We start from the raw sequence: 15,244 nt of genomic DNA, 5'->3' as shown, positions 1-15,244 counted from the left end.
CTGACCAATAACGGTTTAGCATCTTGAGGCTAAGAAAGTAGAGCAGGTCTATACACATTTACAGTATGAACAATGGACTGGTGAAAGGGTTAATAAAGAAAGGGGTGAAAAAGGAAACAGAAATGTAGATGCCCACCATATGGATGACGGCAGTTGGAGAGAAGCAGGAAGATACCAACAAAAAGGAGGGAAAAGATAAAAAAAAAAAGTTTCACTGAAGAGAAAAACATCAAGATGTGTGTGTTTAGAATAGTAGACTGTGATACTACAGCAGTAGGTAACTAAACCGAAATCTAGTCTTTCGCATTTTAATTAAATAATTAGAAACAGTCGCTTTTCTTACAATTCTATCCAGAGCAACTACTGTTTAGATACACCTATCACAGCGATAGTGTTGCTGGACCAACCTGTGGATAAGTGTCTGATAATACTGATAAATGACAGATAATTTTTTACAAAAAGATTACAATAATTCCAATAGCAGCTCAGAGCAGACCAATAAATGGAACTTTTTTAGTAATATAAAGGATAAACCTATTTGAGGCTTACAGAGAAAAAAAGAGTTTGGTGGAGGACAGAGTGTATTTGTACAGGGGTAGGTGGGTTAACAAGGAGGATTGGGGCTGGGTGTTAATAGAAGGGTCTGTAGACAGGGGACACTCTCTGATGTACCTCATGCTTCCTCCTCTCCTCCTCCACTCGACTCACTCTCCTCTGAGCTGCTGCAGGAGGGGGAGCCTGGACAACACATGACACCGATGGGCGAGGATCAGAGGTCTCTCGCTCTCATATACAGCACACAGCGGGACAACATCAACAAATGTCTAAATGTCACACAAGTGCCCCTCCTAACATTCTGACAAACTGAGTGACAATGTATGTGCAAAACAAAGGAGTGGATTAGCCAATGAAATACATCTTATTTGCTATGGTTCTCACCTGCTTGAGTTTGACTGGTTTCTTTGCTGCATCTGGGACCTTTCTGATTGCATCAGACGGTCTTCGGACTGTTAAAGGCACTCCATATTTGGCTGCTGGCTTTGTGATTTTCTGAGCTGGGGAGATGGGGATGGGGCCTGGGGCAGGGCGTTTGGCTGTGGAGTGAAGAGGAAGAGAACAACACCATTTAATAGGACCAAAAAAAGCAAGAATATGAAAAATTCATCAAAAAAATATCCTGATTTGTGTTCTGAAGATGAACAAATGTCTTATGGTTTTGAAACCAGACGAGGGTGAGTAATTAAAGATAGAATTTTAATTTTCAATTTATGTTTACCTGGTGCACCCTGGGCCACACTCATTTTAGGCTGATTAAGGTGAAGTGAGTGGTTGAATTCCTGAGCAATAATCTGCAACATACAAGGAATGGGTCTGGAATTAGATCTGAGCGTTATATAACATCTGAGTTATATCTGAGTCACATCGCACAGACTGACTAGTATGATTCATCATATCACCATGCAAGTCTGTTTGAATGTGTCACCTGAGGACTGAGAAACTTGTGAATCCTGCGAGCAAGAAAAGGCTTGTCCAAAATGGCTGAGACGGAGGGTCTCTCTCGGGGGTTGCGCTTGAACAGCTGGGCCAGAAGAAAGCGCAAGTCTTGGGAATAATGCACGGAAACAGGCGGGTACGAACCACGGATGATTTTCAACACCAGGTTCTTCATGTTTCCGGCCTCAAACTGAGAGAAAACATCATATAATTGGTCCTTTGAAAATAAGCTGATAATACCACATTCACTCAAGTCATTAATCACGTACCCCTACAATAATATAAAAGAATACAGAAAAAAAATTCTCTTCAGTTGGAAAGCGTCTCTCCACACAGTCAATTATCTTAAATTTTAAAGCTGCTGCTGTTTCACTTGCCTCGCCACTGTAAAATATTAGTCTCCTCAGAACATTCATGGTGTAAATAATGAAAGAAGGAAAGTGAGAGAGGAAGAGGGAGAGAAAATGAGACCTACATACAGAGACAGGTTAAAAAGATATGAAAGAGCTGGTTCTGCTTTATCATTCACATCAAAAGATAAGCACAAAATCTCGCACACAAAAGCTACTATTGAGAACATGAGGTACTTACTGCATGCTTAAGCGTGCACATTTCATATAGGACACATCCCAGGGCCCAGATATCACTAGGGTCAGACCCGACAAAATAACACAGAAAGAAAGAGAGAGAAGACAAAAAACAAAGCAAACAGACAGGGAGAAAGTGGGACATATGGGTAAATTTTGGGGTTGCGCATGTGGATTACTCACACATGTGCACATGCAAACATATATACACAAACAAACAGTATATAAAATCTAAAGTGACTTGAATATCAAACAACATGAAATCTGATGTTTGCAATCCAAACTAGTGCACATCCATATTGGCTCCAAAATCCAATTAATGCATCACAGTCTGAATTTTCATATTATATTTCATCATTTAGGATGTGATGGCATTGTCTATATCTAAGTGCATATCTGACACGAAGACATTTTTAAATTCATACTCTATCAAAAATTAGACATTTGGGATCAGTAAGATTTTTTTTTTTTTAAGAAATCAATGCTTTTGTTCAGCAAGGGTGCATTAAATTGATGAAATGACAGTAAATACATTTGTAATGTTGCAAAACAGTTTCATTATTCATTACTTTTGAAATTTCTATTTGTCAAGGAATTCTGGAAAAAAAAAAAAATCATGGTTGCACCAAAAATATTACGCAGCATAATGGTTTTTAACGCTCATGTTTCTAAGGCACCAAATTAGTATATTAGAATGATTTTTGAAGGATCATGTAAGACTGAAGACTGGGGTAATGCCTGCTAAAAATTCAGCTTTGCCATCACAGGAATGTCATTTTAAAATATATACACTAATAGAAAGCAGTTTTTTTAAATTGTAAAAAAATATTTCACAATATTATTTTACTGTATTTGAGATCAGAAAAATGCAGCCTTGATGAGCATAAAATAATTTTATAATTATTAATTATATATTTAAAATAATAATAATAATAATAATAATTTTAAAAATCTTACTGACCCTAATCCTTTAAACAGTAATATAATACAGCTGTTGTTCATCAATACTGGCTAAAAATATTTAGACTGATCAAGTTACAATCAGTCCAGGAACAAATGACTTGGGATCAATATTTAGCTGCTGGGATCAGAGAAACTCATATAAACTTACATTCACCGCTCTAATGATTCAGCAAACTGTACAAGAGTCACTGAGTGCTCCGTAGTTACTGTACTGTCCATATATACCCCTCTGGCTCAGAACAGGAAGTACTTTACCTCTTGTTGTTGTATGGTTTATTTTCACATATCTCTGGTGACAGGTAGTAAGGTGTGCCAATACATGTCCGCGCCAACTCCACGGTGCTGTGCACACAACCACGTTACATATGAAGGTCATTCTCACCACATTTCCTGTGATGTTTTGAAATTAAATTGAAATATCTTGCCTGTTCAGAACTCTAGCGATTCCAAAGTCACCCAACTGTATGGTACCATCTTTGGTCAGAAAAATATTCTTGATAAAAAAAACAAAAGCAGAAATCATGTATGAGGTATATGTAAACCAAGCGTTATGTTGTATTTCCATAGATATGTTGGTTCAATTGTGTGTGTGAGAGAGAAATAGTAGCACCTGTGATTTGATGTCCCTGTGTAGGATTTTGCGGTCATGTACGTGTTTCAGAGCCAGGCAGATCTGCACAAACCAGTCAAGAATCTCCAGAAAACAACAGACAGGGATTAGTATTTCAGACAATAACAATGCAAGATTATGCTCGACATTAAAATTGGTATTTTGCTAACATTCAACAACTAAAAAATGTTTATTTTGTTATGATAAAAGAAATTTAAAGTTTACATTATTATTTTGTACATTTTTAATGGTATATTAAGTAGCATTTCGCTGGTCCAGTGTTGCCCCCCTCTGAAGCCCATTTCTGCCACGGAATAAAAAAATTGTAAAAAAAAGGTTATTGTGACTTTTTAACTCACAACTCTCCCAATGGCGAGTTTACATCTCACAATTCTGGCATTTTTTCTCAGAGAGGTACTTGTATGACATTTTTCTCTCTGAGAAATAATGTCAGAATTGCAATATTTAAACTCAAAATTGAGATTTTTTATTGTACTCAGAATTGTGAGTTTAATTGTGAGTTATTAAGTCAGAATTGTGAGATATAAAGTCACAATTCTGAGAACATATCAGCCTTTTTTCCACACAAAATTGGACTTCATAACTCAAAATTGCAAGATATAAACTAGCAACTGCAAAAAAAAGCCCTTACAATTTAGACTTTTTTTTCCAAGTTTTGCAAGTTCGTATCTCAATTCTGAATTTTTTTTCCGTTTCTCAGAATTGCGAGTTTATATCTCACAACTCTGACTTTATATCTCGCAATTTGAGGTAAAATCTCACAATTCTGAGAAGAAAAGTCAGAATTGCAAGTTTGTATCATGCAATTCTGAGAAAAAGTGTCTGATCTGTAAGTTGAAAAGTCACCTTTTTAATAAAATAACCTTTTTTTTTAATTCAGTGGACGAAAAATGGGCTTTCATAATTGGGCAACCCACTCTACATAGAATAAAACAGGTTAGCAGCTGATAAGACTGGTTTCTTCATCCCATATGAGTGCATATGACTTTAAATAGACATTTCACAGGTACTATTCACGTCTGTAGAAGTGAGGAAAAAAAAAAAAAAACTTAAAAGCTTTGATCATTTGCAGCCTGTTGTAAGGTGCAGAGATTAACTTGATGTCTTTATATTGTTCCTTTTACCTGTTCTTCAGGGAATAGAGTCCCTCTCTGATTATTGATCTTCTTAAACAGGTCTCCTCCCTCACAGTAGTCCATTACTATGTACAAACAACCACTCTCTGAAACATAAGAGAGAAACATTACTGTACTTCAATTACAAAGTAACAGCAATGTTTCAGTTCACAGCCCGGGTGGCTCTTGACATTTAAACAGTAAGATTTTTTTTAATCATAAAAAAAAAAACAGTAAACATATTTATAATGTTTTTTTTTTAATACAGTAAATGCATTTCAGAATGATTTCTGAAGGGTCATAACAATGATGAAAGGAGTAATGGCTTTTAATATACTGAAATTAATTTAAAATGTGCAATATATTTAAAAATTTAAAAGTTATTTATAATTGTAATAATATTTCACAATATTACTGTTTTTACTGTTTTCCTGAAATGTAGAGCATAAAAGAAACCTCTGGATAGAATTGTATCTATACAGTATGTGATAAAACCAGATTAAGACTCTTAGGTTTCACTATGCATTTTAAATTGAATTAAGCAGACATAATCCCCTCTATTGCTAATATCATTAACATTCATATACCACCATAGATTTACTTCATTAATTAGCCTGCCATCCGGATGTCAGAGATACTGCTCCTGCATGACTTCATGCAGAGAAACTATCATTAGCTCTGCAACATCCTCTCTGTAATTTAATTCAAGAGCTTGGAGCTCCTCCATATCATGCACGCTGCCCGATCTATCAACCAGACACAAGACTTTAGAACAGAAATTCAGTGGGTCTGGTTTGTGCCGGAACTAATGTTCTCAGATTAATCAAGATCAGTCAACTAAAGACCTCACAGACACATGTTTGTCAAGCCTGTCAACATAATGGCAGAACTGGGCAACGAAGCATCATATTCCAACACTACTAAATACACATTTCGGACTATGGATGTCTCAACGTACCTTCAAAGGATTCCTTGTACTGGACAATGTTTGGATGGCTCATATTAGCCAGAACTGCCACCTCTTTACGCGATTCTTGCCTTTCTTTGTTTGACATCTGACGAGAAAAGAAATATATCTAAAGGTAAAGATGTGTACAAAATACATGACATCTCATTTTGTTAAAATATTAGGTTTTTTAAATTTCAAAGATGTCAAATAGAAAGAAATGTTCAACTCACCCTGGAGATGCCAATCTCCTTGATAACATATTGTCGGCCATCTGTCCTTGACTTGACCAGGATGGCTTTCCCAAAGGATCCCTCCCCAATCTTCTTCAATCTCTCATATTTATCCATGTCTGTGCAAATGACTTCTCATGCTGAGGCAGAGGGGGAAAAAAACACATAAAATTAGGATCACCGGTAAATCAAAATATTCACATAAAATAATATTATTGCTCTCTCTCTTAGATATGAAGATATAGATACATAGATGCCAAATAGATATTTTTTTTTAAGTCAAACACATTGTCTAATAGCACTAGGTGTGGCATTTTAAAAGTCACATTCAACTGTCATTTATTCACAATGCCAGCAGGAATTATTAAACCGACTCGAGCGGACCACCTCCTGATGAGTGAAAGGTTAATATTTTTTCCACACAGAATCCAGCTGCATGCTGGGAATCACTACAACTGCCACCTGGCCTAGACGAGGCAAATGCAGACATGCATTTCTAGACAAGTAGTAGGGCACTAAAACAAGAATAAATACAGCCTAAAAGCAATACATCTTTGGATTAATGCAAAAACCAAGCCAAGCAAAAAGCCAGACAGTGTACCAGAGCTTATGAATTAAATATGACATGTCAGGAGGAATTACCCACCACCACCACTCTTTAAAGGGGGTAAGAGGGGTATAAAAGGAGAGGATAAAAAAAAGAATCAAAGAGATTGAGAAAGAAGGACCTTAAGATAGCAATAAATTAGATTAACAACCTGATGAAAGCTCTGTCGTCTAATAAAATTGAATCACAAAGCTGACATAACAGAAACTTGCAAGATCTATATTTAAATAACAAACCACGAATAAAACAGTGACACTACTAGAGATAATGATTAAGTTACATAGTCTAATATCTACAGCAATAGTTTTTTACAAACAAGATTTTTGTGATACGGACAATAGCATCACATGAACACTGCACTGTAAACTTTCACAAGCATCAGCTGATGTCTCATTTAGCGGGGCCTTGAACGGGTCTGCCCAAACTAATGATAATATGCTACTAAATGCACGCTCATGAAAACCGCGAAGAAAAATTAGCAGGCTCACTGGCGTCTCGCGAAATGACGCTGACATGCACTTTAAAGCAGAGCTCTGCTATGTGTATTGTATAAAGACACAATTCTTCAAAATTAAATCAGTTCTTACCTTCTATATTCACAATAGTCAACGAGCATTGGCAGCATCTGGGAAGCTCACATGAAGATTTTCTGATGTGGGCGGTCTCCTGTGTGAAGACTGTACACGCTGACTGAGAGGAGCAATTTGATTGGACCGCGCTAACGTCAAGTCTAAGGTGGTAGGGTGAAAAACATATCAGTCAAAACCCATAGCCGTTAGGTTTGTCTGTCAATGTTTGGTGCAAAATTCCCCCCTAGCAACCGTCACCGGTTGGTACACGGTCATGGAGCCACTACAGAGACAGCCTTTGGCCACTATCCGCTTTCATGGCCTTAAACTGAAGAGCTTTTGAAAATGAAAAGACGAAAGGATTAACGGATTCTGGTGCGCGGCATTTGTGAAGTACAAAGCGTGTTTTTTTATTTTAATTTTTTTTATAACGTTTAAATTTATATTAAAATATATATTATTTATATATATTCTTTATGTATTATTTATACTAGTATTCATAATAATTATTATTATTAATAGTATATTATTATTTATATGACTTTATATTTTAGATAGTTATTTAGGTCGTTATTTTTTAGGTATATTTATTAGGTAATTATTTTATTAATTTTAATATTTTAATAATTTGTCTTATTTGTCTATGTTTTGAGATTCTTCAAACTTACTATTTTATCATTATTATCATTAAAGCCTCTGTTAAGCAAATAAAAAAAAATCTCGAAGGTTTTTTAAAACTACTTATTTATTTATTTATTATAAAAGTTAATTGCTTGCTTTCTGGTTCCAAGGGATAAGCTAATGTGTATGTTTTATAGTCAAGCTAATAAATATGTTAAAATGCGCTAGTCATCTGCCTCGATTTTCCTTTCCTGTACCATTCACAAAGCTTGGAGTCAGTATAATTTTTATTCATTTATTTATTTTTTGGGGGAAAGAAATTATAGAAATTATTGTTTTATTTAGCAAGAATGCTTTAAATTGATCAAAACTGATGATAAGGGCATTTATATTGTTACAAAAGATTTCTTTTTCAGATAAAAGAATCAAAGAAACCTGAAGAAATTCTACTCAGCTGATTTCACCATAATAATAATAATAATAATAACAAATGTTTTTGAGCAGAAAATCAGAATATTAGAATAATTTCTGAAGGATTATGTGACTGGAGTAATGATGTTAAAAACTCAGCTTCGAAATCACAGGAATAAATTAAATTTGAAAATCTAATAAAATAGAAAACAGTTATTTTAAATAGTAAAAATACTTCTTTTATTTCATTTTATTATTATTATTATTTTTTTTTTTTTTTTTTTCAAAATTTGCAGGCTTGGTGAGCAAAATAAACGTCTTAAAAAAAACCTTCAAAATCTTACTGTTAAAAAACTTGTGACTGATAGTGTATATTAATTTACCGATATATCCTAATACTCTTTTTATATACGGAAGTGACAGTGCGTTTGGCTCCACCTATCGGCTCACCGTGCGTTGTGCACTCAACATGGCGGCACCCGTTCGGTCTGTACCACAAGTTCACATTTAGCGACAACAACGAACGGTGTATGATATTATCGATATTTAACGTGAGTTCAACATCTTGTCGTCTAAAAGCCTAAACCCTGTGCAGTTAAACCAGCTATAATTGTGCATTTTCAAAGAATCTCTAAGGGATGTTGCTCATTGTCAGTGGCAATTGTAACTTTTGAGTGAACATTAAATCATTTCAGCTCTACAGTTCGCTGTATTAATAACTTGAATGTCAGATATTACCTTAAACAGTAATGTGACACATCTAATAATGACTTTTTAGTAGTTACAAACTACATGTCTGAAAAACTATTACATTATGACTTTATATGGTGTTCAGTGTTTATAATATTCATATACCATATATTTACAGATATTTACAAGGTACTTTAAGTAATAACATTTACTGGCACAGCAATAATCAAATGTGACTCAGGAATCCATAGCATTTGTTTTTATTATTAGTTTTGATAAAGGTACTATCTTCAGATGTACTTTCACCTTTACTCATCAAATATCTGATTTCTGGCCAGCAGTGTTCATTCTAAGCTGTTTTTTTCTCTCTCACTCTCTTTTAGGGTTGTGATGTCCAGACTGGCTGTAGTGTTCGGAGGTTCACGTGGCATTGGGCGAGCAGTTTCTCAGCTGTTAGCACAGAGGGGTCATAGGGTTGTGGTGTTGTCTAGGAATAAGAATGCTGCACAAGCTACAACTGAATCTCTCCCTGGAGGTGAATCATTGAATCACCATGAATCATTCTGAGTTACTTTGCATTGGTTAGCTGATAAAAAGTCTAACACTTTAGTTTGAAAATGTAGACATGAAATTGTAGACCTTAGGCCTTTTTTAAACCTAAATTGTAGTGTTATATATAGTTTTTATCTATTGAACAGCCCAAAAATAGCATTGTTTTACGAGGTGGGGCAATAAATGCAGTTAAAAAGTCTTCATAGATGTTCTAATTTTGAAGTATATACTTAATTTCAGAAAAACATTTGGCTCTAAGCTGTGATGTCTCTAAAGAAGATGACGTTCAGAGAGCGTTTGAGACCATCAGTAAGACCTGTGGCACTGTGGGATACCTGGTTAACGCAGCGGGTATCAACAGGTCAGAAAGGCAACAAAGATGTGATACAGAATAAATATGATTAAGATACCGTGGCCAAAAAGATGATTATAATAACAATAGCAGATTCTGATATAATAAATAAAAGACTGCTGCATTCTAATATTGAATGTGCTTTAATTGTAAAGAGATGCTCTGTTATTGAGGAGTAAATCTGAAGACATGATGTCTGTTCTGCACACCAACCTGCTGGGCTCAATGCTGACATGCAGAGGCGCACTACGGAGCATGCTCAGTCATGGAGGAGCTATTGTCAACATAGGTGAGTCCTATTTCTGCATGTTCCACTACCTTATGATCTTCTTATATTATTATTATTATCTAAATTCAGATTCATAAAGTTCTAGCTGTTCATGCATCAGCAGCTGAGCAGTTTGGGTTCATTTAATCACCAGTAGATGGCGCAGAAGCTTTAGATTTTATTGATTTTATTATTCAAAAAATGCATGCGTTTTTCGTTGAGTATCTTATTTGATATGTCAGGCTTTTATTGCTCATATTATGACATGTATAATATGGTATTGGAGAATATAGAACTTGTACTTGAGTAGGAAAAATATATCTAAATTTTATTCAGAGGCCAAAAATTTTGTGCAATTTTGTGCACTTGCTGATATTTACATGGCGAAGTATAAGATGCAATTCTGATAGCTGTAAATATACAATATATAATGTTAAAATATATAATACCATGCAATACAGTGATGACTGAGAGATGGACAAATGAACATTCATCAAAAGCCTGATGTATCATATTTAATACTTACATTTTAACATGATTTGGTTAAAAAAAAAATGAAGTATGGATAATCTAAGTTGCTTCATTTCTAACAATATAGTTTATTAGTATAATAAATTATACTAAAAGGGCTGTTGATCAGTCGATAGCATTGATCATGTTAATTTAGAGGCTTAGAAATTTGCGCATCAAATATGATACAGTGTGCTTTATAGGATTATTATTCACGTTTCCCTCAGGCTCTGTGGTGGGTGTAAAGGGTAACTCCGGTCAGTGTGTGTACAGTGCCAGTAAAGCCGGACTGGAGGGATTCACACGCTCACTGGCGAAGGAAGTTTCTTCCCGGAATATACGAGTGAACTTGGTGGCTCCAGGTTGTTAGTCCTATCTTTTTCTTCTACTTATTAACCTGCATATTACCAGTCATATGAGTACCACTAAGAATTAATTTCTCTGTCCTCTCAGGATTTGTTCGGACAGACATGACGACAGGGCTGGAGAAGGAAGAAGCGGTAAGAAGAATTCCACTGGGTCGTTTTGGGGAACCTGCAGAGGTGGCCCAAGCTGTCCTTTTCCTTTTGGAGTCTCCTTATATCACAGGACAAGTTCTGCTTGTGGATGGAGGACTACAGCTGGCATTGTGATTCTGCTAATAGAGCATGTGAGCCAACTGTATGCTTTTGTTATGCAGCTGATAATATACAATAACTATTTACAGACTGCGTCAGATCTTGATATTGTTAAACACCTCCTCATCGCTCTGAGTCACACGTAATATTGTGTAAGAGCAGTTTTGGCTGGATTGGATTAACGGTATTTTTAGTTCACTGGAGTTTTTGGGTTATGGCTACATGTTCCAAACTTGGAAAGACAGAGATCACAGGTCAACGTGTGGAGGATATGACTCGATGTCAGAGTATTTTCAGCATCCAAATCAGCTGTGAAACATTACACTTAAAATTAGTTAAAGGGTTAGTTCACCCAAAAATGAAAATTCTGTCATTAATTACTCACGGTTATGTCGTTCTAAACCCGTAAGACTTTCGTTCATCTTTGGCAATGTTCATTTTGATAGCAAATTTTGATTTAGTCTTAGTAATAGACTTTGACTAGAATGCCATTTAGTTCTAGTCATATTTTAGTCATATGAATTGTTTTAGTTTTAGTATAGTTTCAGTTGATTTAGCTTTAGAGCTTGCAGACAGCAAGGACCACGTTCAGGGTTCAAAAAGGTACCAAGAACATAGACGAAAAAAGTCATGTGACATCAGTGGTTCAATTATAATTTTATGAAGCTACAAGAATACTTTTTGTTGCGCATAAGAACTAAAATAACTTTATTTAACAATCCTTCTCCTCCATGTTACCTAGTGCCAAAAATTGTTGATTTAACACATTTTAGGGTTTTTTTGGTGCACAAAAGTATTCTCGTAGCTTCATAAAATTGCAGTTGAACCATTGATGTCACCTGGACTATTTTGTCGATGTTCTTGATACATACCCTATTGAAAAAAACAGCATATGCTGGTAGGTATGTTTTGATGCTGGTTTAAACTGGTCCTTTGCTGGTCCTTGACCAGCATCAAAACCTACCTAACCAGCATCCCAGCATCAAACATACCTACCAGCACCTGCTGGTTTTTTCACCAGGGTATCTGGACCTTGAGCGTGGTAGGACTCTTGCCGTCTAAGCCTGGGTCAGAAAGTCTCGGATTTCATCAAAAATATCTTAATTTGTGTTCTGAAGACGAACAAAGGTCTTGGAACGACATGAGGGTGAGTAATTAATGACAACTTTTATTTTTGGGTGAACCATCCATTTAACCAAATAATTTAAGAAAAATACAATGGCTAGGCCAATTTAAAAGTAATGTATTCTATCCTTTTCACCATCAAAAAAATACAGATTAACCAAATTTAGCTTTGAGAGATGTTTTTGCCAAGAGCAATTGGACTCAACCCAAACTCAATCATTTCAGAGACGTTTATTTATTGTACTATTCATAAACCAGAAGAGAATAAGGAGAACAGTCCGTATACAGGCACAGGTTGGCTTGGAAAACAAAATATTGCAAAGTAAGAATTTCCTAAAATCTGTCTATTTGAAGGATAAACAGCTGTGTAAGAAAAAAAAAACATATGCAAATCACAGGCTTATATGTGTATATTGTTATGCTATATTGTTTTGTATATACCTTGCAAATGTGTGAGATGATGGCTAAACTATTTGAACTCCCAACTGAGTGCTCGACTGATCAAAGCAAATGTTGAGAGAACGCTAATATTGTTACAAAGACGGAATATGTTTGAGTTACTTAAAAAGCCAATGAAATATAATTTATAAAATCACATTTTGTGCACATTGTTTCTGTAATTCCAAACCTGAAAACTGAAGCCTACCTTTCAAAGCATTACCACCTCATCATTCTATGCACCATCGTCGTTAAAACCAATAGTACTTTTATAAATCTCATCAGCCCATCCTCCACAAACATGCATTCGCCAAATCTGCTTCCTGTACTTTCATCATAGGCATTCCTCATCACTCTCGCTTCCACGGAAACACAACAAACATCTGTCCAAACCTGTCAGTCAGCCAAAACTTGCAAAAATCTCATCACTCATGTTAAAGACATATCAGTCTCCGCTTTTAATCTCTCCTAAAAAAGGGTGGGAAAAGATCATTAAGGCCCGGCCTTGTGCGACATCTCTGGATTGGAGCCGAGATCCAGACGCGGCTTCTATCTATGGCAGTGTGCGTCTGATCAACATGCTGGATCTCAAGGACCCTGAAGCTCCAGGGACGATGAGGTCCATGGAGTTTTAGGTGTGTCCATCTTTCCACAGCCCTGTTCCCTATATCCAGAGAACTATCCCCCCTCCCCCAAACCACCCAAAAAAGTCCTATTTCCTGTGCTGCAGAGGAAGACATTTCCTCCAGCGTTTCATAAATATATCTAATCTAAAGCATTATAACTAAATACATAAAAAGTGTTACGTGTTGGCACCGTAGTAACATGCACAGCTAGATGCTAGTTATTTGAATAGTTTTTTTTATTATTATTTTTTATTTTTAAAGTTAATTTTAAAATTAAATATTTCTTAGGCACTTGTGAAATCTAGAGATGAAAAACAAGGTGATCATCGGTATACTACCTCCTTCCTCAAAGCACGTGCTGGTGTGTGTGTTTGTGTATGTTAAGTGCGCCAGCGAACCGTTAAGTCTGTTTACAAGCAGGATATGACCTCACTTAAGCACCCACATCACTTCCGCTCAGAAAACAACTGAAATAAAAGCATAGCGAATGGTCCTCCTCAGGCGGAGAAGAAGCGATAATACCAAGAATCAAAATCTCTGAGGAAATGCTTGGCAGCTTCCTGCCTCGCCGTTCAAAGTCAATCGATCACTTTTTCATTCGACCCCAGCAAGAGGTTTTTGGGTGGGGATTATGGAGTACGCTGGATCCAGGGATCGGGGTTCGAAGGACAGATCCTCCATGCGAGTCTCTACAGGTCGTCACTTTCCACTAGGGTGCCGGGAGGAATAGGATTGGAGTCTGGGAAGAAGGCTGCCTTGACGTCCAAACCCCGTTCTGTCAGAGCGGCGTAGCGGCTCGTTGATGGACGCACCTTCTTGGGCTTTGGGGTGTGAGTCTGCTGCCACTGGGCTGAGGGAAGGAAAGGGCGAGGATGAACATGGTTTCTCACTTTGAAGAATTCACAGGATGTAATAAAGATGGTTAGATAATAAATGTAGTTCCTAAATTATGAAAACATATGGAGACTTTCCTGTATAGCTTGGAATGTTTCAGTCAGATAAATAATACATGTGACCCTGGACCACAGAAGCAGTCTTAAGTAGTACGGGTATATTTGTAGCAATAGCCAACAATACACTGTATGGGTCAAAATTATCTATTTTTTTTTTATGCCAAAAATCATTAGGATATTACGTAAAGATCATGTTCCATGAAGATATTTTGTAAATTTCCCACGGTAAATATATCAAAACTTAATTTTTGATTAGTAATATGCATTGCTAAGAACTTGATTTGGACAAATTTAAAGGCGATTTTCTCAGTATTTTGATTTTTTTGTTTGTTTGTTTTTTTTTTCATCCTCAGATTCCAAATGTATTGTAGTATGCCAACCATTGTCCTATCCTAACAATCCATACATCAATGAAAAGCTTATTTATTCAGGTTTCAGATATTGTAATCTCATTAAAAAAAAAAAAAAAAAAAAAAAAAGACCCTTATGACTGGTTTTATGGTTCTGGGACACATATAAATAAAAGTCGAAGGAAAAAAGTGATTTGAAAGTAGTTCACATAATTCCATTTTTCATATCTATGTCTGTCCACTGCAGCAAAGTAGTTATTTTCTTTCTCAATTCCAATATATGGAAATTCTGGAGTATTTAGATAATATCTTTGGAAAATATGCTGAAACATGCACCTCTAACCCCATATATTTACATGTATATTTTTACATTTAGTTTACCCTTGGCATCATTTTCTATTAGCTCATATAAAACTTAATATTTAAAACAGATTTAATATTTAATAACACTGTTATATGAAATCTTTACCATTTCAAAATGAATATAATTTTTTTTTATACTTTCATATCCTAATACTATGATGCCTAAATTCACTTGTAGCATTAAAACCTAATAATTTTAGCTTTTAGTGTTTTTTATTGTATT

General features: G+C 35.7%; 3 protein-coding genes across 16 annotated transcripts in view; 1 reads left to right on the top strand and 2 right to left on the bottom strand.

The window, feature by feature from the left end:
• nek1 (NIMA-related kinase 1) overlaps positions 1-7,240 on the bottom strand; it is a 34,496-nt gene extending 27,256 nt beyond the window's left edge. For 2 of the 7 annotated variants that reach the window (XM_051139154.1, XM_051139156.1), the window contains exons 1-12: positions 6,728-6,907; positions 5,970-6,109; positions 5,749-5,845; positions 4,800-4,897; positions 3,655-3,738; positions 3,470-3,537; positions 3,300-3,386; positions 2,086-2,140; positions 1,484-1,684; positions 1,277-1,349; positions 940-1,094; positions 673-738 (exon numbers count right to left, since the gene is read on the bottom strand). In XM_051139154.1, the coding sequence (XP_050995111.1) occupies positions 673-738; positions 940-1,094; positions 1,277-1,349; positions 1,484-1,684; positions 2,086-2,140; positions 3,300-3,386; positions 3,470-3,537; positions 3,655-3,738; positions 4,800-4,897; positions 5,749-5,845; positions 5,970-6,086 (1,101 nt within the window). In that variant the 5' untranslated portion in view covers positions 6,087-6,109; positions 6,728-6,907. Of the gene's footprint in view, positions 1-672; positions 739-939; positions 1,095-1,276; positions 1,350-1,483; positions 1,685-2,085; positions 2,141-3,299; positions 3,387-3,469; positions 3,538-3,654; positions 3,739-4,799; positions 4,898-5,748; positions 5,846-5,969; positions 6,110-6,727; positions 6,909-7,163 lie in introns of those variants that run through there. The other 5 variants (XM_051139155.1, XM_051139157.1, XM_051139159.1 and 2 more) reach the window with 5 other exon arrangements.
• A 198-nt stretch (positions 7,241-7,438) lies between these two features.
• On the top strand, positions 7,439-12,886 carry cbr4 (carbonyl reductase 4). Of its 2 annotated transcripts, none has more exons than XM_051138308.1 (6): positions 7,439-7,520; positions 9,251-9,402; positions 9,660-9,780; positions 9,927-10,060; positions 10,777-10,911; positions 11,003-12,886. In XM_051138308.1, the coding sequence occupies exons 2-6, from the start codon at positions 9,258-9,260 to the stop codon at positions 11,179-11,181; spliced, it is 714 nt and encodes a 237-aa protein (XP_050994265.1). In that variant the 5' UTR covers positions 7,439-7,520; positions 9,251-9,257; the 3' UTR covers positions 11,182-12,886. The 2 variants fall into 2 exon arrangements, with proteins under 2 accessions (XP_050994265.1, XP_050994264.1); XM_051138307.1 differs by lacking the exon at positions 7,439-7,520 and adding an exon at positions 8,595-8,728.
• palld (palladin, cytoskeletal associated protein) overlaps positions 12,508-15,244 on the bottom strand; it is a 107,879-nt gene continuing 105,142 nt past the window's right edge. For all 7 annotated transcript variants that reach the window (XM_051138300.1, XM_051138302.1, XM_051138303.1 and 4 more), the window contains one exon: positions 12,508-14,205. In XM_051138300.1, the coding sequence (XP_050994257.1) occupies positions 14,045-14,205 (161 nt within the window). In that variant the 3' untranslated portion in view covers positions 12,508-14,044. The remainder of the gene's footprint in view (positions 14,206-15,244) is intronic.

This window comes from Labeo rohita, chromosome 20 (assembly GCF_022985175.1).
Source record: "Labeo rohita strain BAU-BD-2019 chromosome 20, IGBB_LRoh.1.0, whole genome shotgun sequence".
Classification (NCBI taxonomy): domain Eukaryota; kingdom Metazoa; phylum Chordata; class Actinopteri; order Cypriniformes; family Cyprinidae; genus Labeo; species Labeo rohita.
This window is presented reverse-complemented; position numbering and strand designations above follow the sequence as displayed.